At 45.3% G+C, this 24,097-nt stretch overlaps 1 protein-coding gene, 1 long non-coding RNA gene and 1 pseudogene across 6 annotated transcripts; 1 reads left to right on the plus strand and 2 right to left on the minus strand.

The window, feature by feature from the left end:
* Positions 1-288: 288 nt before the first annotated feature.
* LOC123103777 (uncharacterized) lies at positions 289-23,640 on the minus strand (annotated as a pseudogene).
* LOC123103778 (uncharacterized) lies at positions 3,706-13,762 on the plus strand. Of its 5 annotated transcripts, none has more exons than XR_006449961.1 (13): positions 3,706-4,328; positions 4,423-4,494; positions 4,624-4,704; positions 5,464-5,500; positions 5,987-7,718; positions 7,932-8,063; positions 8,139-8,223; positions 9,549-9,614; positions 9,691-9,833; positions 11,515-11,707; positions 12,046-12,113; positions 12,323-12,402; positions 13,523-13,762. It is a non-coding gene; the product is annotated as an uncharacterized lncRNA (long non-coding RNA). The 5 variants fall into 5 exon arrangements; XR_006449957.1 differs by having other exon boundaries at positions 8,139-8,198; XR_006449959.1 differs by having other exon boundaries at positions 8,139-8,198; positions 9,549-9,610.
* LOC123103776 (uncharacterized) lies at positions 13,804-17,298 on the minus strand. The gene is made up of 4 exons (XM_044525461.1): positions 16,977-17,298; positions 16,076-16,626; positions 14,480-15,992; positions 13,804-14,386 (listed from the first exon to the last, which is right to left on the minus strand). The coding sequence occupies exons 2-3, from the start codon at positions 16,146-16,148 to the stop codon at positions 14,599-14,601; spliced, it is 1,467 nt and encodes a 488-aa protein (XP_044381396.1). The 5' UTR covers positions 16,149-16,626; positions 16,977-17,298; the 3' UTR covers positions 13,804-14,386; positions 14,480-14,598.
* Positions 23,641-24,097: the final 457 nt, after the last annotated feature.

The following is a 24,097-nucleotide window of genomic DNA, read 5'->3' on the forward strand; positions in this document are numbered from 1 at the left end:
ACTATGAGTACACTCATCCAATCGGGATACCCCCAAGATTTTTGCAAGCATGGTCTTTTGGCATAGATATTATTTATCCAGCAAAAAGGATGCTGGATTAGATTTAGCTTCAATCTCAATGTAGTTCATTCTAGCAGTGGCTCACTTGGCCGAAGTTATCCCGCAAAAAATGCTTGCTAAAAGTAAGTAGTCTCCAACCAACCACACATGAACTCGAACTCTTCTAATTATACTAGCATGATACAAATTAATTCTACTCAAATATGGACGAAACAAAGAGTTTCGATGTTAGCCATATCGCTCTTCGCTGTACAGGATTCCATTCTCAATACGGCGAAGAAGATAAGCTCTCCCAAGTGGCCACCTGTGGGTAAGCGATATCAGAACACAAATACTGAAGAATTAAATTGTTTCTTCAACTATACAAATTACCTGTTTAACTTTCCACTAGGAGTAAACTTGTCGATGTTGATAGTTCTGGTTGTCTTTTCAGATTTACGACCTCTCTGTGTTTTCATGTCGAACTGAATTGGATGTACAAATAGGACAATAAGCTACAATCAAAGGGCTTGTGTGGGACTGCTCCGCTTCACCAAAATCAGTTTCGCTTCACTAAATTCACTTTGGAGCAGTTTCACCCAGAAGTTGTAGCGCTACCAAAGAGAATGTTTGGCTTCCATCTAGCTCCAGCTTCAAGAATGAGAAATTTGGTGGAAATGATCTATTTGATTGGTCGAGGGGGGAAACGAAGGGGTATCCACTTACTGATGGCAGTGGTGGGTAATTTCCACCCAAATCCAGCTTCTAGAGTTTTTTGGAGCACCTTCTGAAGAGCTTCATAAAAAACTGGGAGTTGTGCCCCGGATTCTAGTTTTTTTGTGGACTGGCATATCGTGGAGCTACCCCGTTTAGCTTGTGTTTTCTGAAGCGGAGCTGAATTTTAAGGAACAGAGCAGTCCCAAACAGGCTCAAAATGTCAGCGTGAATTTTACAAAAACTTCATGCATTTATTTGCACTGAACCTTTAGGTTTATCAGTGTTGACATCTGGTTGTAGTCCTCCGGTAGGCCCAATTTCTGTCTCTCTAGTATATGCTGACCACACATATCAAGCAGTATACCACCAAACTAACAAAAAAACATGTGTGTTGTTAAACAACATCGCGCAAATTACCAGTTCCTGCAGGTGGTGACCAGATGAGGCCTACTGGTCATCAGTGATACCATATCTGATTTTCTATGCTATGTATCTTTGTAAAAAAATATGAGATATGTATCTTAATATTTGTGTTTGAGTTGGAGGAAAAGTCCTATGTCATCCCTTTCCCTTTTCTTTCGGATCATGCCATCATGGCCGATGTTCAGCGGATGGCCGATGCTCCGGAGTCATGGTGGAAGTTCTTCATGCATCTAGAGTAGCAGCATCCCATGATCTTGGCAAGTAATGGAGACTCCCAAGTTTGGGTGATGCAACAGTTGCGATCGATAACATGAGGGGCAGATCGAGAACGATGCTTCACAAAGCACTAAAGGGGCAAGGGAGCAGCTCAACCACACACTCTCGAAACAGGCTTTCGCCCCCCTTTATAAATAAAGGCACAAACTGAACAAGGTACACGGTCAAACGATACATGGTGGTGAGGTGACCCTCTTACAAAGCAGATCCTAGGCTACCCGGATCACGAAGCAGACCAGCAACTATGCTACTGAAGGAGAACATAAGGAGAATGGAGCACAATCACACAACACCCTAGGACACCTAAGCTCCTAGACAACGCCCCCAAGAGAGAGAACGGCGCAGAGCGTCGTCGCTGCCTAGCCCCACGGGCAAGGGTCTTCACCCGGAACTCTAACGCGGCGAGGAGGTCCACAGCGACGTCTTCAAGAAGAGAGCGGCACCCGCAAGCGTCGTCGTCGCCGGCGCAAAAGGGCGGAGCTTTCGCTTGGCACCCCACCATAAGTCACCGAGGCCCTAGGGCAAACGCGGCGTTCCTAGACCCCAGATCCAGATCTGGGCGACGTCCAGTAGAGGATGCGCCCGAGCCACCAACTGCTACCCCTCTCGTCGCCCGCACAACCAAGAAGGGAGCCACCACCACCGACATGGCGCCTGCCGGAGAGCCAACCATGTGAACCACCATCCGGAGCCGCCGCTCCGGCATCCAAGTCCAAGACCTCACCCACCGCCCACGCCATAGAGTACCAGCCACGGTAGGAAGAGCGAAAGTCCACATCTTTCACTCCTAGCCCGGCATGAGCCACGGAGGCTGGGCCGACGCCACCACAGTAGGGCCCCCAACCCTTTGTCCCCAGCCAATCCCGGTGGACTGGGGGGGGGGGACACACCTCCATGATTCCCGAAGGCCATCGCCGAGTAGACTCAGACAACGCCATGTACGTGGCCCTCGACTCCGTGTTGCCTGACAATACCATGAAGTCCCGACCACCACCAACGACCACCGTACCCACGGAGGGAGGGACTCGCCGCCCGTGGCTACATCCCGGATCGAGCCCAATCTCACCTACCCGGAGCGGCAACTCCGACACGCCTCGGGCCCCGATCAGATCCTCCCGAGCACGCGCCCCCGATCATAGCCATTCTAGACCAAGGAGAAGGAAGATCACATCCGCCACGCTGCGCTGCCGATGGGGCATGACCACTAGAGACGCCGCCGTCCCCATCGACCCGCTCCACCCGCACCCCGATCGGCCATACCGCCGGACCCTCCCGACAGAGCACACCACCACGCCGCACCACCACCAGCACCCGAAGCCACCGGCGACGACCGGCCCGCGTCGCCCACGAGACGGCGGCCAGACGAGCCCCTGATGCAGATCCCACAAGGTCCATCGCCGCCTCCCCAAGCACGCCCCGCCGCGCCACCCCGGGAGATCCAGCAGCCGCCAGCAACAACTGTCACCACCGAACCTCACCGGACTACCACGGCCGGCCGCCACCGCCGTCCAGGACCCGCAGCGGCCGCCGGCCCCATGCCGCCCACAACTCCCAGCGCCAGATCCGGGCGCGGGAGCAGCAAGCGTGCCCCTCCAGCCAGCAGCCTGACGCACCGCGGAAGCCATCAGCCGTCGTTGTCGGAAGGGCACCCGCCGCGACCCACCAACCGCGGCGCCCTGGCCCGTGGAAGCGGCCCGCACCGGCACCACACGCGAGGGGACGAGAGGGCCTGCCGGCGCCGGCGCCGGCCAGGCTTTGCCTGGGCGTGCCCTGTGGCCTCGGCGGGGGAGGAAGGGGGGGAGGAGACCGGCGGCGGCTAGGGTTCCCTCCCCGTCGCCTGCGGGGGCGACACAGGAGGGGTGGGTCGGGCAACTCGCAGCCTCCAGGTCCAGCCACATCACTTAAGTTGGTAATTTTGCAGTTCGCTCTACCATACACGATGAGCTTGGCAGTGCATCAAGAGATAAGAGAAGAATGTTCCTACAAGCCTCCTCAGAGCTCAGCGACTCTCGGCCGTTGGATCGGTTCCCTTGATGGATCTTGGACTGTCGGATGGACCGTGTGGAAGACCTCGGCCGTCGGATCAAAAAAAAGTTACTACTCGTTTCAAAAAAAAAAAAAGTTACTACTGGAATGAATAGTTACCGTCTCGTTCATGCCATCGCACGTAATTACGTTGCCCCGCCTAGGGCATTTTGGTCATTTCGCTTCTTGGGGGTATAAAAGTGGCCACGCCCGTGGTGAAACCCTAGCCGCCTCGCTCCCTTTCTCGCGCGTCGCCGCCTGCCTCCTCTCCTCCCCGCGACCCCGCACCACGTCTTCTCCCAGGCGCCCACTCGCCCCGCCCCCGATCGAACCCTAGTCGCCACTCCTCGCTGGCCATCCTCCCCGCCCACGGCCGCCACGCGCATCGCCGCCAGAGGGCGCCGCCGGTTGTGGGCGCGCCTCCGCGGATTCGCGCCGCGGTTGCCGGAGGCGTGGGCGCCGCGGGTCAACCTCCTCGGGGACGATGGGCGTGGCCCCGCCGTCCCGCCCTGCCCGCCGTGGCTGCCATGGACGAGCTCGAGCTCGACTGGGGAGCAAGGGGCTGCCCCGCCCGTCCCGCTCGCCATGGTCATGGCCATGGCCGATGACCGCGGCCCCGCCCGCCGCGGCGGCCATGGACGAGCTCGAGCTCGATGTGGGAGCAACGGGGAGAGGAACGTGAGGCTATGGGGGAGGAAGAAGATGGCCCCCTCGTTCTTGCCGTCAGTTCGTCGCTCGATCTGTGCCAGCCTGCTGCGTCAAATGTGATGGATTCGTTGTGCGACACCGGTGTTCCTTGTTCTTGCCGTCGTTGCGCTAGATCTGATGGTGCGTTCATCAATTTGTGGGTAGGCATTTATTTTCCCCCGTTATTGGTCATTCCCTGCAGCTTAACCGTGATTTTGTCTCTGATTTTTTTGCGGATTGATCCATCGTTTGCAGGTGCTCGTTCTTCTCGTCAGTTCGTCGCTCGATCTGTGCCAGCCTGCTGCGTCTTCATCCAGGGATGTACAGGTCGACTGCTTTTCCTCTCCTTCTTTGTGCTTCTCTTCTTTCCAGACCTAGGGTTACATTTGTGAAGTAGTGTATATTCCTTGTCTTTTCTATATGAGTACGCTGCTAGATTCGGTCTATTGTGTGCAGGCTGGCCAATGAGAGGCAAAGGGTATTATTCCCTGGTTGGATTTATGTGGTGTCCTATCTTCCTTAATTCCTGGATTATTGGTGTGTGCTTCTTGTTCCTTGTCTGGATCGTGCTAGGCCCTAGTTTTTTTTGTTCATTTGCACATGATTCTGGGTGCTTTTGTTCTTTTCTTTGTTTTGTTTACTATTTATTTTTGGCTTTATACCAATAGCCTGCTGGTTTGTCGGTTGGTCCTGCTCGTCCTCTGTTGTGATATTGAGGCATGTAGGCTTCAATTTACTGTTGTCCATTTGAGTTAGGCTGCTTAATTTAGGTTTGTTTACTAAGTTAATTAGATTTCGAATTTAGTGATTATACCTCCTTCGTTTTTTATGGAATTTGGATATACGTGCCTTTGCTACCTATTCAGTCAATGCTCTGCTCAGTTTTAGTTTCTTTGGGCGTGTGCTTTATATAGCTTTCTGGTCTCTCTTTCCGGCCTACCATACTGTTTTATAATTTGTCTCTCTTCACAAACCTAGGCTTAGTCAGTGTTATACCGTACTAGATTATGTGTTCTGCCCAGCAGCGTATTTATCTGTGCTTCTTAGTTTGTCCAGAGAGTCTGATTAGAGAAAGGTCAGTTCACCTCTGTAGCTTTTGTTGTTTAATTAGTCAGCATGTGCAGGTTCATATAGCAGCACACATGTGTGAATAGAAACTCTTCATGCAAGGTGGCAGTAAAAGGCCTTTAGATTTTACCTTAGGCACTACAAGCAGCCAATAGATAGGCCCATTGCTTGCATGATGATAAATTTTGCCCACAAGAATGTCCTAACAAATCTTATCTTTGATTGCAGCTAAAAGAGAGCTGACTAGGCCCGCCTGGGAGAGCAGGTAAGCACATTCATGTCTGGTGTGTCAGATCTGCTAAATTGAACTCTTGCACTTCAAGATAGATTTCCATGTATTTTTACTTTGGACTGACAGCGAGTTCATAAATTGTTGCTCTGTAGTGATAATACTCTTAGATTATTTCAGCCTTATTGATTTGAATGCTGAAATATCTTTCTGACCCTATACAAAAAATATTGTTTTGTGTAAATAATGCATCACATATTTTTTACTGTTGGAAAATGAATTATTTATGTATAGTTACTACCGAATTATATCAGAATAATAAATCTATCACTCGCTCCAATTATTTGTAATTCTGGGTTAGGCTTTTCTTATCTAAACTACTTGATGTGACAAAATATCTTAAACAAGCTCTGTGATTTGTATGCTCTCTTATATTATCAAAGATGATTGCACTTATATGATATGTTTGATAGTTCCTATATACTCTGAAAGAAAAAATAGCTGATGTTCCGCTCCCTGCAGGCCTGCACTCGCGTCGCGCCCTTTCCTCTCCCTGCCGCCTCGCCTCTCTCCCTGCCTGCTTGTTGCCCCGGTCGTCTTTGATGGTGCTCCTAGATGTGCTATACATCACCTCCTCATCTCCTTGGCCACTTCGGTGCCCATGGCTTGCGTGCTCGTCGGCGGGATGGTGCAAGGCGCAACTCCGACGTGGTTCCTCACTGGTTGGATGGCGTTCAGGCGCAACCCCGGTGCCCTCTGAGTACTGCCTCGGCTACAACCTCCCTCTGTGAGCTCCATCTTCCCCTGCTCTGCTTCGGCTACTATATGGGACATGGACAGGGCTATGATGATCAGTTATGGCTGATATAGGCATGCTCTCAAGCAGTCGAGGCACTTGTGGGTATTAATTTGGATCCTCCCTCGTTTCTTTGAGCTGTTTTGATCACGTTCTTATTTTAGTGGCCCTGTCCTTGGATGGTCATTTCTAATGAGTGATAACCAGGGCAGGTAAACCCTCGTAAGAACATATTGATCCGGTGACCCATCCAGAAATCCAGAAATAAGAGAAGGATGTCTCACCAAGCTCTCACAGCGATTAGGGACTCTCGGCCGTCGGATCGGTTTGCTTGATGCGATTCTGGGCGACGGATCTCGCTCCGGATTGTTCTCGCCATCTCGGCCGTTGGATCGAGCCTGAACTCCTGCAGTAATGAATAGTTACTCCCAAAATGAGATATCTCGTGCCACCACGTTTGAATCACGTGCCCCATCGGTCGGAAGCCATTCTTGCTAGGGCGATGATGATTAGCCGTGGGTATCAAGTTGGGTCCTCCCTCTTGTCTCTAGAATCCTTTTTGATCCTGTGATACTTATTGTTCTGCCCTTTGGATGGTCATTCTTATTGAGTGATAACCAGGGCAGCTCCACTGTATAAACAGATTGATCTGGTGATAAGAGATGATGGGGGTAGATTATATGATCGAGGAAAGGAAAATCTGAGCCCATATGCATTGAATCCTAAACCCTTTTTATTCGCACGTGCCCCACCGGTCGGAAGCCATCCTTGCTAGGGCGATGATGATTCGCTGTGGCTGAAATAAGTGTGCCTTTGAGCAATCAAGGCACATGTGGGTATCAAGTTGGGTCCTCCCTTTTGTCTCTAGAATCCTTTTTTATCATGTGATACTTATTGTTCTGTCCTTGGATGGTCATTCTTGTTGAGTGATAACCAGGGCAGCTCCACTGTATAAACAGATTAATCTGGTGACAAGAGATGGCGGGGGTAGATTATATGATCGAGGAAAGGCAAATCTGATCCCACTATGCATTGAACCCTGAACCCTTTTTATTTGTATTTAAAGGTGTTGCTTATTTATGCTCCAGTGTTTATAGCCGTCTTATGTGAATATTTCTTCTCTCTCATACCTTTATTGCATATAAGTTGTTCTTGACTTTTATTGTTTGTTGTTGGTCCTTGATTTCATCTGGTTAAGAGTAAGCAAGTTGTCGGTTCAATGGCTTGTTTTAATTTGTTGATAAACCAGCAGAAACCATGGTGTCATGTTTCTAATAACAGCGTCTTTAGGCTGGTTAATGTTTGTATTGGAGACCACTACCTTTTATTTCGCTTGTTTCTTACCATCTTCCTTGCTTCTCTGGCTGTTTCACGGTTGGGAGGGTGGCATGGCGTTGGGGCTGTCTTGCGGGTCGGCCGGAGAGGGAGCACACCGAGTGGGCTTCTAAGATGGCTGAGGTGATTATTTGCTCCCTTGTTTGTCTTTCCCTTTGTGATGTGTATGTGCTCATCAAGGGCTTTGTTGTTTTTTAGGGATTTGTCTAGGGTTTCCTGGTTAATCCATTCTGATTTTGGTCTGCTCATGCTCTTGGCTTCCATGGGCCATCGTCCACTCTACGTCACGCGGTGGCCATGGTCGGAGATCTGACCGTTGCTCCTCTTGCCTTGCAGGTCACCAGCTACAGCTAGCCCAATGTCATGCAGGTGTAACGAGGAACACATACGAGGAGTGGACGATGCCAGAGGTGAGGTTCTACTGTGGAGTGCCAGGTTGGTTGCCATGGGAGGATCTGGCTAGCTTTGGTGAGTGCTTAGGATCAATGACTTACATTTTTGTAGTTCTCACGATCTGATTTTGTGTTCTTCCTTGTGCTCTAGCTAAGGAAGGAAGGGTTAAAGGAACTTGAAGCAGACATTGGTTGTGGTCCTCTGGAGTTGGTACATGACTTGCTTAATATTATCGGTAGCATCCTGTTTTATCTACAAATTTATGATGACAATGAATCTCATTATACTCACTTTTCCAGTGAGGCCAATCTTCAGATCCTATTTACTGTCGTGGAAAATGCATCCTCTGAGATCGTCTGATCTAACTGCATTATAGAGAAATCACCATGCTTAGAACCAGGCAGGAGCTTCCCTCATGCTGGAAGAACTTGGAGGAGCGGAAGGCCAATGCCTCGCTTCGTCTGAGTCCTTGTAGGCTTGTAGATCCTACATGAGCTTCTTCCTGTGCCGGCATCCGCTTCATCATGCGACGCCGCTTTGTTGTCGCTGATGCTCATGGGGCAAAGAATGTCATTCTTATCCTAAAGATTAGTAGATTATCAAAAACAAACGCCCCTAGACTGTATTAGTATTATGTGGCTAGAGTGCAACTTTGAAAAGGCCAGCCTTGCTCCATCTGATTGTTGATTTATATATTTTCCTCTAGAAATGAAGAAGCTTATTTTATGTTTTGTAGCCACCACCCAAATTGACTGTTTCATTAGTATTTTGCATGCCTTGTTATTATAGGTTTGTAAAAATGCAGTCTGTGAGATAGTACTTCCTTTCATTTATTACCATGCTTTGATTTTTTCTGTGCTTGGATTATAAAGTGGACGTGTAGTAAATTTGAATTGCACACCTACGAGTTGATTCTTCTAGGGACTAGATTGCGTACTTAATTCAAAAATTAATTTAGTTCATCTTTAAAAGGGATAATCGCATATTTAAAAAACTAGTCAATGTGTACGTGCAATGCACATTAATTTGGAAGTATATCAAGTGGATGCGGATATTAAGTAGGATATTATTTGCGTGTTATTATATTTGGCATGAAATTAATTACACGCTAAACGTGTTGAGCGCTCGACATTGAAGCAGTCTAGGTCGTTGGATTGACATGATTTGATGGCCGAGATTAATTGGATCTGCCCCTTTGGGTCTTTTTATATTGCTATAGATTTATTTTTCTAAACAAGCTTTCAGTTGCGCTTCACAAATATGTTGCTAGCTGAGGTTTAGAATTTATTTGGCAGAAACTGTTCTAGGATTACTATTGTAGTATCTCTGTGAGGAACTTCTGTTAATATTCGATAAGTGCCAACAAATATCCAAGTATTGTGGGTTTAATTTCCTGGCAAGGAACTTTATGCTTGCAAAACCTAGCTACTTTCATTCATTCAGCCACTTTTACCTTCATTGACAATTTTACTTTGCGTCAGTTAAATCTTGACATACTTTAACACTAATCTGAAGGAACAAACTCGAAGTAACTTCCGTTATTGCTATTTGCCTCCCCAGTTGCAGTTGCACGGCCAGCCGCCGATTTTGGGATCTTGCCAGATATGTTGATGTGTTCTTCTGTAGGTACTTGTTTGTTTTGTCCGTCTAAATTCTGGTTACCTGCAGCTCATCTGTAATTTTGAGTTTTGTTTTCTTGCAGGTTCGTCCATCGTTCGCACGTGCTCGCTGTTCTTGTCGGTTCGTCGTTCGATCTGTGCCAGTCTGTTGGGTCTTCGTCCGGTGCTTTGCAGGTCGACCCCTTTCCAAGGTTTACGAGTCGACAAGTCGACGAGTCGTTTCGAGGTAGAGACTCATAGACTAATCGAGACTAGTCTAGACTAGTGCTAGACTAGTCGACATGGTACTGTAGTACTCAGCTACTAATACCTAGTGGTAGTATGTAGTATATACTAAGTTACTAACAGTACAGTATGCAATAAAACCAGCCACTGTCTAAATCATTGAGCTATGCAGTGTTCTGGGCCCAAGTGGGTATGGAATAGGACCAGCCACTGTCTAAATACTAGCCCAGCACCATGCATCACCCCCCAGCTGGCCCATTTGGGCCCAAATGGCCAGCCTACTTAGCCCCCAGCCACTGGAACCCTAGCTCCCGACCTCTCCAATCGCCGCCGCCAGCGCCATCACGCACGAGAGCATGCGCGCACGCGACCCGCGCCTCCTGCCGCCTTCCGCCGGTCCCGGCCGCTGCCGCCGGCGAGCCCGCCGACCACCGCCATGGCTCCTCCTTTCCTCTCCTCTCTCTCTCTCTTCCTTCTCTCCCGTCTCAAGGCCGCGTGCCCCTACGGGTCACGGCCATGGCCGCCGCCTGAGCACGAGCTCCGGCCGGCCGCCGCACCTGGCTGCGCCATCCGCCGTCCCTGCGGTGGGTGGCGGCGGCGGCAGGGCAGTGGGTGCTGGCGGCGCCTCGTCCCAGCTGAGGCAGCTCTCTTTTTTGAGTCGCTCGACTCATATATGTCGACTAGTCCAGACTAGTCGTCGACTAGTCCATCCACGGCTCGACTCGTATTTGTAGTCTACACGAGAAAATGAGTCGACATCCACTCTGCGACTCGTAGACTAGTCGAGCGACTAGTCTAGACTAGCCGTTCGACTCGTAATCACTGCCCCTTTCTCCTCTTCTTCTCTGCTTTCTAGGCCTAGGCATATGTTTTTGCGGCCATGTGGTTTGCCTAGCTTGCCTGTCTGGAGCTGCTGTTGTACTCAGTCTATGTCTGCTTGTTGTTCCTGTTGGTGTGCAGGCTGGTCAATGGGTGTGCCTGTTTCTTGTACTCTTATTGTCGGAAGACTAGATAGAGTCCAAGAGTATTATTCCTTGCTTGTATTTTTGTGGCCTCCTTTTCTTCCTTGCTTGTTTTTTTTCTGGAATACAAATGTGATTTTTGTTCCTTCTCTGATTTTTTGTACCTTTAGCTATGTCCTAGAAGCAACCTATTGATGTGTTTGTTGGTACTGCTTGCACGTGTGGTGCTGTTGGGGATATCAAACAAGCCAATGTCATTGCAGATATGATTTGTAAAAAAATATTCATTGGAGTGTAGCTAGAGTAGTGTGCTGTCAGTATGATGCAGTCGTTTATATAATCTGAGCTCTGCCTGTGGTGCATGCATTGTATGATTGTTGTATATGTGTGCAATTTAGTGAGTGAGTTATAGTTTATTCAGGTTAGGTTGAGCATTATAATAGGAGCCAGATTTTAGTCCTATTTAGCTTAGGTCTGAGCATTATAATAGGTGGATTTGCCGCTTTTAAATATTTCTACTATGATCTATCTTGTCTTTCTAGGCTAAAACTACTTTCTGCTATATCAGATTTTATATTAGCATTACCAGTAGAAGTCATGGTTGGATCAATTTCTTTTTGCACTGAAAATTTGCGTGTCAACTTTTTTCTCCCTAACCTATTTGTTGTTTGCCAATGCCCCTGACTTTCTAATGCTGATATAATTGTTGCATGCTGGCAGGTTGCACATCATTACAAATTCTACATGATCAATGCGCTTATCTGTGAATGAGCACAAGAGGAAGACAAAGGAAGAATACATGCAATTAACAATACAAATGGGGATTAATCTACCCTAAGTAAAGACTGGATGTTCTTTTTATGAGGCTATATTTATCCCTGTAGGATGTTCCCTATAACTCCGAAATCTGAAGGTATGGTGGCATTGAAACAGTTACCTATCTCCATTTCTATTAGTGCCATGCCATATGGTTGTGAACTGAAATGACCGATGTTTCATTACTTCTTGATTATTGACCGCTTTTTACATTGGCCAGTCGTATAGAAAGGTTGCACTTACATTTTTTTATATGGAAAATGTCAAAGAGTTCGCTTAAAACTGGCATGACCTACATAAGAAAGATAAGATGGTGCATTTGCTTTATTTTAAAAATACACCGATCACAAATATTTACAGATTTCTTATCAGTATTTTGCATAATTGTGTTCTCTAACTGATCTGGTATTTCATTTTTATCATGATACTTTGCAGATACAAATTAGTAATTATCAATTGATATTTAACATCACATCTGGTAGTGGAAGATTTAGTAAAATAAGGTTGGTACATTTCATAGATCAGTATCCGGTGTTTTTCGACCACATTAGTTAGTAGTTTTTTTAGTTTTGGTTTATTTTTGTTCCAGTATACTTAAAGTGCTGGTATTTGCTTCTGAAAATGGCTTTGGTAACATTGAAATATATCTTTGACTTGTGACTATGTATTAATTATTTATGTGCTGTGAATTGAGTGTCAATGTGTTTTATAGTACTGCCAGGTTAGAGTTTGGTGCCAGGGTCGTTGCTGGGTGTGTGGCTACTTCTCCTTCGGATTCGGCTACTGTCTCAGGTGCTCAATGTACTACTGTAATACATGCACTGCAGCTACCAATCTTCGTTTTCTTAGTAGTATTGATGTGTTATTTCCTTCGAACTGTCTTGTTGAGATTGCCTCCTCCATTTGGAGGTATCTCTTTCTTGGTTTGTTGTGGATCCATGATATTTTAGTGATTATAACTGGTTCATATAGACGGCCAACTGTAGTTGCCATTGTGGCTGGTGGGGAATTTAATGATAGCTGCATTTTAGTTCTCTATGTGCCTTGACTAAAATAGTAAGAGATGATTCTGAACCAAAGGATTGGTTCCTCAATTCCCCACTTCGTAAAATTGTTCAGTTAGACCACCGGTTACCTGAAGAGAATGCTTCCCTGTTCACCTTTCATACCAAACGTCAAACAGTGGCATTATTCCTTTTTTGATTTATATGTATGGAATCAGTGACGACCAAAGCACGCAAATTTACTGTCCTAAGTATAAGTAATGTATCTGTTTGGTTTGTTTGCCTACACGACATGCATTCTATAAGGTGCACGTCTCTTTGGTCGCTGATGTTATATATGTTTACTCAAATAATCATGAGAGTTAATGTCCGAGTAAATGTTCATAAGAGGATATAATGTGAGTATACATGTTAATATTATTGTATTGTTTCATCAGATTTGTTTGCTCAAACGATCCAAGAATTGAATGAACAATTGTAATGAAGGACCCCTCTCTCTACTTTGAAAAAAATACTCTCCCTATTAATTATGATATATACCTCCTTGATGTGCCTTCCTATTTTCCTAGCATGTGCCATTTAGTTCCTTAATATTTTCTGCTCTGCAATTTAACTTTGTGTGTCTGATTAACAAAGTTTGAGAAAGCGCTAGGCGTTAATTATGCGTTTGGCCACCTACTTGCGCTTTTCTAGCTTAGGCGTGATTAGGCGTGATTAGGCGCAATTATGCGTTTTCTATATAATTGTACGGATATGGGCAAAAAAGAGCAGTTTGACATAAAAAAGTGCTAGAATGTAAACTGGAGGTACAATTATAAGTTTATAACCTTGTTCTCTCTCCAATATGTTGCCCCTGCCTCTTTGTATGTTCTACTCTGATCGTCTCCCTCCAATGCATTGTGCAACAGCTAAATACATCATAGAGAAGATGACAAGATGTTAGCAGCAGCAACCAACAAGCAAGGAGCAACCGAGCAAGCAAAGCATTATATATCAGATTCACCATTCATATATGTAAAATGTAATGTAATAGGCAGAACATATCACAAGTTCTGAAGTTCACAACTTGAATGAGCAATCAAAGCAAACTAGCAAAGTAGCAAACAGGCAATGTAATAGGCAGAACATATCACAAGTTCACAACTTCACAAGCAAGCATATTACATAACAAATAAAAGTCTTAAACTTGCTTAGTGCTACCAAACCAAAGTACCACGACCATGATCCACAATAGTCTCACCCGTGAATACTCCATCATAGTCTCTTACATAACAAATAACAAGCAAAAGACAAATGCATGATAACTTGATCACTTAATGGCATGGTGCTGCCAACCATCATGCAATGAGCCAATGATCACTAGCTCAAATGCTCAATGCCTCTCAATCATCCTCATACTCAATCTCATCTTCATCCACCATCTCATCATCATGATCGGATTCAAACTCCTCCTCAAGGTCTCTCACTCTTGCACTCCTCCGAAGTTGGAGTTGCTCTTGTGCTCCCATTGCTTCACCAAGTAGATCCCATGATATCCCCATACCCGGATGAACATCTCCATCCTCCTCATCAAGATAAACAACACTTGCATAATCATCCCCTCCTTCAAATAGAAATCCTTGAGCTTCGGTAGCATCGGTGCTAATGAGCACATCCCATTTCTTCTTCTCTAGGAGCTTTTGTTTCCTAGACAACATCCTATTATTGAACCTTATGAAGACCAAATTGTTGCATCGCTCCGTTGTGAGCCTATTTCTTCTCTTGGTATGTATCTACATATTAAACATCATTTTGCATGAGCATATTTAAAAACAAAAACGAGAGACAAGACAAATGAGGAGACAAAATTGAGAGAAGAGATATACCGATTCAAATGCACTCCAGTTTCTTTCACAACCAGAAGAGCTAGAGGTCAGAGAGAGGATTCTCATAGCCATTTCTTTCAAATTTGGTGTTTCTCCTCCATAAAGCTTCCACCAACCAACTAGAAATCGGAGAACATATAGCAGTAGCAAGTTAGTAGTAGCAGCAGCAACAAGGTAGCAGCAGCAAAAAACAGCAGTAGCATGGTAGCAGCAGCATCAAGGTAGGAGCAGCAGTAGCATGGTAGCAGCAAGAAAAGAGTAGCAACTAGTGGGCAGGAGCAAGCAAGTATGCCGGGGCTGTAGCTTTTATTTTCACATGCTTTTGCAAGCTTCTTTCCAAAAGTTCCTTCTTTGTTTTCATATTTCAGAAACTCGTCATTGACAACCAGCATGCAAGTATCATGATCATTTGCATAGTATTGTTCAACACACTCCTGAAATCCTTCATTTGCAGTGGTAAAGACGGAGCTATCTGCATAACTGTAGTGTGGGTTCAACACATATGCGGCCATGTGCAGTGGAGAATCTAGCCTTCCATTCATTTTCTTTTCAACAATGCCCATAGTATCTTTGTAGTTTCTCTCCAAGTTGTTAAATGCCTCCTTCATCTCCCTCTTTGCATTCACCAACTCTCCATACAACCAAGCCATTGATGGCTTAATATCCCAATCAACCAAACGAAGAACTCTCACCAATGGCTCAAACACCTTTATGCATAGGAGCACACCTTTCCAAAAGTTAGCATCCATCACCGTTGCCGTTGCATCCTTGCCTTTCTTTGTTTTCACATGACTCATATCTTCCCAAGCTCTTTCAACCACCATATACCTTAAAGCATCTTTCTTCTCCAACAAACTTTGCAATGTGAGAAAAGTGGAAGCAAATCTAGTCACCCCCGGCCTTATGATATCTCTCCTTTTTGTAGCAACCCTCATCAATGCCAAAGTCTTGTGATGCGCATAGATGAAGATGGTGAGGTTCTTTGCTTGATCAATTATTGTTTTGAATCTCTTGAGGCTGCCAATTCCTTGGAGCATCAAGTTGATAGTGTGAGTTGCACAAGAGCTCCAAAAGATCTTCGGCCTCTTCTCAAGCAACATTTTCTTGGCTCCCATGTTATTGGAAGCATTGTCAGTCACCACTTGCATCACATGCTCCGCCCCTACCTCCTCAATTGTGCTGTCCACTAGCTGAAATATGACTTCACTTGTATGTGACACATCGGATGTTTCCTTTGATTTGAGAAAACTTGTCCCCCCACTACAATGCATGCACAAATTCATTATGCTCCTCCTCTTCATGTCCGTCCATGCATCTGTCATGATGGTGCACCTAAGCTTTATCTTCTCCTTCTCACGTTCATCTAACAAACTCTTGGTCCTTGCATATTCATCACTCAACAACTTCTCCCTAAGCTCATATTGAGTAGGAGGCTCATATCCAGGACCAAATTTGCCTATGGCCTCACACATTTGACAAAACTCATCATTGTCAAGAGCATTAAATGGTATGCCTACAAGCAAAGGAACAAAACAATGCAATCAAGCAATCATTTCAAGCACAAGCAAGCAAAGAAATGAAGGACTTCAGAATTACCATGTGAATACACCCATCTAGCAACATATGGTGAACATTGACCTCTTCTCTCCTCGAATAGTGCTTCATTCATACTTAGCTGCTAAAAGGCTTCCTCTTTGCTTGATTTACCATCAATAGGACGCACAAACTTGTCCATTGGTCCTAATTTGTTGGGCTCCGATGATGTGCTTCCAACACAAACAGATTCTCTACCATCCCTTGCTTCATTTAGGGCTGTAACATGCACATCAGCCCTCACTTCTGCCATATGTTTTTTCTTCGCCACCTTCTTTGCCTCATATGCATCAAGTGCTCTCTGGCATATTGCTTTAGCCTCCGGAGTTGATCTTAAACATGAAAGAACGCTTGAGGTGGTGCCTGTGATGTGTAGCTTGAAACGGTTAATTCCTCCGGTGCTAATATGGCCACAAAAGTCACACTTCACCCTCTCCTTGTTTGTGACATCACATAGTTTCCCATAGTTCCATCCAACATCATTGGATTTCCTCTTAAGAGCTATCGGCCTTTCAGACTCTGTTTCGGCGGTGGTGTTCTCTGATGTTGACATCCTACAACAACAAGTCAACAACACAAATTAGCAGCTAGTAGCCACAGACAGCAGCAGCAGCTAGCATTAGCAACAAACAAGTAGCAGCAGCAGCTAGCATCAGCATCAGCTAGCATCAGCAGCAAACAAGTAGTAGCAGCATCAAACAACAGTAGCAGCTAGCAGCAGCAAATTAACAGCAACAGGCAACAACACCAAGTACTACTACTTTTACTCTACTAGTAAACAACACCACTAACTACCACCAACAGCAGCTAACATCACTTCAGCGGCAACTAGTAGCACCAGCAAAGTAGCAACAGACAGAAGCTAGTAGTAGAAGGTAGGCTCGATGGGGATCTGGGGGCTCACCTGCCTGAAGAGAAGAAGACCAGGCCGCGAGATCCACGGCGGGATGAGGTCGAAGGCCAGGAACCGGAGGTGCGGGGGAGGGCCCGAGCAGGAGAGGCGCGAGGAGGAGCTTCAGATCCACGGCGGAGGGCGTGCTGCTGCCGGCGGCCCCAAGGAGAGTCCGGCGACGCGAGGAATGGAGGAGAGGAGACCCTAACCCTAACACGGGCTTGATTTTGACCCTCTGCCTTTCATCCCGTGGCTCCCTGCCTCTTTATCCTGATTCCCCGATGGATCCCCTCTCGTCGTTCTGCGCCATTAAGCGTCCGTTCTGCGCTGTTCCGCGCGCTTAAGCTCGCCTTAGCGAGAAAAGCGCTCCGCCTAGGCACGCGTCGCGCCTTTACGAGCGCACATGGCCTATGCGAGGCGGTAGGCCAGCGCCTTGCGCGTAGGCGCGCATAAGCGCTCGATTAAGCGCGCTTTCCCGAACTTTGCTGATTAAGCTTTGCAAATTGTTTTTTATTGATAAACAATGAAACCTTCCTTACACAGGTGGTTCGCTACAAGCTTTAATAATAAATTTCCTTTGGATGGTTCACATTTTAATTGAGAAACAACTGTGGTGACACAATGGCCGCATGGAGGTGGCTGCATCGTCGACAACGGTGGAGGACAAGTACTGAATTTATATTCTTGCACACCGAGCCACCCTCCTGGCATGTCCCTTATTTAAACGCATTGTTTTCATTCTTCATTTTCCATCTTGCTTTGCTCCAGGGGAAGAGATAATAGACCAACACATTTTTGTGGTGGAGCTCTAGGAACATTCTGTAGACCAAGTATTTGTTCTCGCAATTGCTGCTTTAAATTCATCTGGTGCTTTGGTTTGAGCTTCTTTAGTCTCCAAATTGTATGCAAGGCAGACATGTTCCATTCACATGGTATTCAATAGATAACCTTTTGCACATTTACTAATATGACACTTCACCTGCCTGCTTGCCACTAAAGCTTAAAATTTTCTCTTACATAAAGTAGTTCAGCATGAAGCAATAAAGGTGTTGTTTGCCCATGGAGCCCCATATATTTGGTCTCATTTCATGGCGAGTTTACATTGATCTATTTCATTCAATATAGATAACAAACTTTGTTGTTTATATCTATTGAGACATGCCTGCATTTCCCTTTATAGGTATTAGTTTCCTGATTGAGTTGGTCGCAGCTGTCGTCATGTTTTTAACCCTACTGCCCCAGTCATACTTCAGAATGTAGAGTCTTTTGTTCTTATATCTGTTTGACACATTTTTACATGCGCCTAATATCGATCCGTTTTCTTCATGCTGTACGTCTTTAGGTGACATATTTGCTGACTAACCTCTTACTGATAAATGACAATGCCTTCTTCATGCAGGAGACTCACCACTGATGGTCGATTGACGTCGAGACTCGAGAATCATTTGCTTCAGCCCTGATGACCAGTTATCCAGATGCCAAGATGTTTTGACGAAGTTTATATTGCTATGCCATATTAAAATAGTGCTCTTAGATTGGCTCAAACTACTACTATGGCCTGCTTGTGTTATGTCGTACTAAACCATCTTGATTCTCTTGGTAGTTTCGGCTGCATTTTCTACCACACTCCCCAAACTAATTTAAAGGAAACATACATGAGTTGCTTGATGTCAGTTTACTAATCTTGCCTTCTTGATAGTTCCTTTTTAGTCACTGTAGATATCAATTTTTGTAAAAATGTTGAGATATCCTCTCCAGGAATATGGTTTTTTCATCACTTTCAGGCCAACGTTACTCAACTTTTCTTTGAGCGACGAGGAACTTCAACCATTCTTGGCGAAGGACTGCTATCTGATTGTCACTAGCCCCCTGTGTAAATGCTTAGCTTTCAATATTTTGTACTATCTCGCTGCCCTATGTGCTACTCAAGCCTGATCTATTAAACATTACTTGGTTTATTCCTTTGTGCCGAGCTTGATGTGCCTCAGTTGTACTCTGTGATATGTACTTTGATTGGAAAATTCATGAGGTTAAAGATTTGCATTGCTTTTGGTGTTGAACTCATTGATTACATACTTCAGGGCGTGCTTCTTAATGATTTAGCATTACCTGCTTGACAAAAGGTTGGGACCGGCACCCTCGTGCCAAGGCGCGTTGCCGATCTAGTATATGTGCTACTAGGGAGAGTGAGCAGCGATGGAAGGTGAGATCGGTTGATGCCGTCCAAAAACAAGATGAAGACCATCCGAGTGACTGATGATATGGCCAGAGTCGGAGCAGGTGTTCATTAGTCTGAGAATGCCAGTAACAATGAAACAATGACATGTCCCATGATGGGGATCGGTGCACGGGCATCAAAGCAACTATTTAGCATCATGGCGAGAAAGATGAAGGTTATTTTTCAATCCGTATCCCAATCCCACCTGCAAACCAGTTCCAATCCTGGCTCTGTTCCATCGTGGTTGCTCCACAGATTTCTGTCACGACAGCCCTCATCGACTTAGGGCAACTCGTGTTCTGGAGACCTTTTGACCCGGTTGAGAATGCGGACTGGCAGGAATTGCTTGACTGCATTGCATTGCACGAGCCTGATCTGGCGATTGGAGATGATCGCTCCAGACGGCGTCTAGAGCCTTCTGGACAATTCTACACTAGATCCCTATACCAGGCAATTGCTCCTTCGCTTGGCCATGAGGCGCTCACCGCAATCTGGGAGATCCGCCTCCCTCTAAAAATTAGAATCTTCTTGTGGCAATGGTTTCAAGGTCGCCTCCCGTCCGGCGTGGAGGTTCTGAAGCGCAATGGTCCCGGTGATGGACGTTGCCCGCTTTGCGGGCCTGAAGAGGACTCGAACCATATCTTCTTCACCTGCGTGTCCGCGCAGTTCCTTTGGAGCTGTTTCCACGAAATAGTGGGTGGAAGCTGGGACCACAACAACTTCCCCGCTCTCTTCGCCGAACTCCAGGCGATCCCACCCTCGATTCGCCACATTAGGTGGCTGGCCATTGGGGTGCTTGCCTGGACGCTGTGGACCGTTAGGAATAAGCTTTTGATTCAGCGTATTCCCCTTCGTCGTGCGTTACTTGCAGCTTTGGCGGCCGCTTAGCCGTCCCAGGGAGAGACGACATCACCTCCATCATCACCCAGTTTCATGCGATGGCTCTCCGGATGGCTCCATCGCTCCCCCCACCACCACCGAAGCCGGATTAGATCGTCGTCACCTCGTCGCCACCGCCGCCATCTTGGATGTGTTGTCTTGTCGTGCCCCTTGTTGGGCTTGTTGTGCTGTGCCCACAGCTGAACTTGGGTTTGTGTGTTTATTTGTGTGTGTGTGTTGGACCGTGCCTACGGTGGCGCTGTCTGTGTGTGTGTGGATTGTTCGGGTGATACCTTGGTACCTTGTGCTTGGTGGTTGCTTTATTTATAAAGCGGGGCGAAAGCCTTTTTCAGTAATCCTGGCTCTGTTCAGATCTTGTGTACCAAACACGGGAGTGAATGTTTCTCATAGTAGGGATCTCTCTATTAGCTACTCGTATGTTATAACTTGTTGTCATATACTACTCCCTCCGTCTCATAATATAAGAATGTTTTTTACATTAGTATAGCGTCAAAAACGTTCTTATATTATGGTACAGAGGGAGTATAATATTAGTATCAGCTCCTGGGTTTTTTGGGGCCCTCCTCTATTAAAAAAAGTCATCTCACCCTGCTTTCCCATTTCCACCTCACATTTCCCATCAACCAAATGCCACATAATTCTTCAGCAAGTTCTTCATGCCTAAAGAAACTTAATATTACAAGGATACTAACCTCTGCAGCACTGGAGAAAGGTATGCCATTAACATGAGTGATGATGTCCCCAACCTTTATCTCGGAGTGTCCAGGTGAAGGTACTTCTACCTGAAGCAGAACCCGTAAGACACGAAAAAATACAGAACTCCTAATTTTACGGATCAATACTAGAAAGAAGCACAACAGAGAAAATTCATACCTTCTCCACTATCACACCAGAGATCTCAGGGAAATCATGATGTATCTTCTCAAGTACAGTAAGCTGTGCTTCGTGGAGAGTTTTAACTCTCAGTCCATGCAACGGTCGTATGACCGTCCTGCGTCATCAGTTAATTCGTTTTACTAATGAATGCTAGAAAGCGAAGCACAAATAAACAACATTTCTTACTAACTCGCATACAATATTTCAACGAAAGGCTCTAGGTTAACTGGAGTAATGAGAAGGTGGGAAAATGAAGTAGCCAAATAATTGGATAAATAACAGTTAAGCAAGAAGCGCATCAAATATACTACATATAAAATGACAACACTGATGTTTTCCAACCATGACACAGGTATTTATCCTGCAGATAAATCTTTTCAATTTGCCCAGATTGACCATTAAAGGGCAACGAAATTCCTTTGAAAACTCAAATTATGGACTTGAAAATATAAATTAGTCAAGGAGGTCATATAGTCCTGCTATGTCTAAAAACATTGTGTACTGTAATGAAGAAACAGAGTTCTATTTCCGTGTTATGCTCAGTTGGTGGCTCAGTCGTCGAATTAATGGTTCAGAATCATTAATTTTTACACACCTGTTGGCCGTGTCTGAAAAATCGAAGAAATATCCACAAGGAGATTTACCAAAGAAATAGGAAGACTAACTTTAAAAATATGTGTGGGCTAGAAAATGAAACCTACTTAGTGTTCCTTTTAATGAAACAGAAATAACAAATACATACCCGAAATCATTTGAAAGGGCTGCACACACTTCAACACAATGAAACCTGGAATGAAAGGGGTTTCTTTCCTGTCATAGAAGTTCATGCCGATGATATTTCCATCAAAATCCACCAGAGAACCCCCAATACCTCTCTGCAAATAGTTGATCATTTGAAAGAAATACATTCATCACTGTGGCAAAGATCAAATGAAAAAGAAAATAACATATAGCACGAGTTCTAGCAGATTTATACCCGTTAAGCAGCCGACAAACTTCAACATGGACACTTAAGTGATGAATCTTGTTATTCACAGCATAGTAAAGTTACAAATTTAGTTTCTACACTAAAACATAACAGACCTTAGAAAATATAAAAATTGAAGCTGCCAGTTGGTTATGAGACTTGGCTATATACTGAAGTGAGAGAGTGAACAAACTGACGGTCATCTAGTTCAAACACCAGATAATAATCAAAAAATATTTTTTTTGCTGATTATTATGTAGAAGGATCTCCAAATGGCTTCCGCCTTTGGAGAAAGAAGAAACCTTCAGTTTCTTATACAAATATAGTATGAGAAGATGTGCTTTGTTCTTACTGTGAAATTGTATTCGATTCACAGAAAGTTGAAACAAAAAATCTTCCTCCATGGTGTCCATGCATCTGGCTCTCCCAGACTTTAACAAATTAGGATAAGACAGTTTACTTCCAATGCCAGTTATGGATATACAATGAGGTCCTTAAACCTAAGATCAAAGTTGCTACAATTCTACGAATGCATTCCAAACAAGGCACAAAAAGAAGCAAATAACTATTAATTAATTTTAAGTAATTCTATAATTAGTGGTTCAGCCATCAATTTGCATAATGACTTCAGCTGTTTGAATTACCTTTGAAATCCTGCAAGACGACACAAGAAGTTCTTCACAATCAAGCTGGCTTCTTCTTGGGATTAGCTTTCCTGAAGCAACGTTCAAGCTCCACGGCTCACAAAGGCAGCCTAACGCTACAACATCTCTTGAATGGTACTCGTTAAAATTAAAGATTCTACTGTCCGCACTGAACTTTTTCGTAGCCAGCATTGAAGTTGAACGGACTTCCACCACACATATATTGTAACAAAAGTCCACATTTGATACCAAACCCTCGAATATTTCTCCACTTGCTAGGAATACATTGATCTAGAGGAAAATACCAGATAGCAGAATTTAATCTTCACTGTTTAAAAGAACACAATAATAACACCATAAAGAAAGGAAAAGAAGAATGCATTAACCTTGAGTTTATCAGCTATCTCATCTTGGTGTGGCAATTTAACTAAACTAGCAGATGTTACCACATGACCAACACCCTCCAGAAACTCAACAATTGTTCCAGAGCAAGAGAAAAAATTCCTGTCTTCTGCAGGGAACAGAAATCAAACTCATTGAGGTATAGCCAAGTTAATACTGACATAAATAATAACCCGCTGCAATAATGTTATATATACCTATAAATGACTGAAGTCCAACCACACATTGAGCAAGTTCCAGTGTGAATTCCTCGACGCTCCAACTTGCGCACTTAAGCACAGATTCTCTCCCAAACTCATCAACGTCAAAGTACGGAACCCATTCAAAAGCTTAAAATTTTCAAAATCAACGCCCTTCACTAAACGCGAGGCATTACGGGATAAACCAAACTTGTTTCCTTCATATAGGTATATAAATAAATAAAATGGTAAGAGAAGCAAATAACCTGGTGGCTGCTCAGTGACCTCAGCTGCAATAAGTTGGTGCGAGGACTAATTAAGTTACAAAGGGAAGAACAACTTATTTGAAAGAATCAATGAAAGAGGGTGGAATCAAATGCTCACTGACGGGGACTGCCGGCCTCCAGCTCCAGGGCGGGGTGCTGCGGTACTTCTCCGCCTCCTCCTTGCCCTCCGCCGACGCCTCAAATGCGAGCCTCTCCTGAAGCATCTCTTCTCTTAACTTGAGGGCCCTGTCCACAACTTCTTGAGCTTCCTCTCTTTTACTCTGCTTCCTTACGCGTCTGTTTTGGAGGCGTAGGCGTTTGTTTTGGATGTGTGTCTCGCTCGCCCTCCGCTGTTCTTTCTTCGGTGCCTTTGCGGCATCATCGACGTTGCGAAGGTTGTAAAAATCGGTGGTCGATGCCTGTGCCTGAAATTGCCGTGGAGTTACTGCACTACGTACAGTACTTCTCTGTGCGCGGTGATCATTTGGGAGAGGGACATCGATGTCCTTCCCATGATAGGCAGAGGTAAAGAGAGGGGTTTTACCACTTCGGTGTGTTGGCCTTGGCCCGGAGCCGGAGGGGACGCGTGCTCGGGTTCGGCATCCATCGAGACTTGGGATTAGGGTTTGATCGTGATTGCCCGGAGATGCAGATTTGCGGAGAAGAAGGGCCACGAAACGA

This window comes from Triticum aestivum, chromosome 5A (genome assembly GCF_018294505.1).
Source record: "Triticum aestivum cultivar Chinese Spring chromosome 5A, IWGSC CS RefSeq v2.1, whole genome shotgun sequence".
Taxonomy (NCBI): Eukaryota; Viridiplantae; Streptophyta; class Magnoliopsida; order Poales; family Poaceae; genus Triticum; species Triticum aestivum.

Coding starts and splice junctions, on each gene's coding strand:
- LOC123103776 (XM_044525461.1), bottom strand. CDS start 16,148: ATGAATGAAGCACTATTCGAGGAGAGAAGAGGTCAATGTTCACCATAT. Junction 15,993..16,075: donor TAGATGGGTGTATTCACATG/GTAATTCTGAAG, acceptor CTTTGCTTGTAG/GCATACCATTTAATGCTCTT.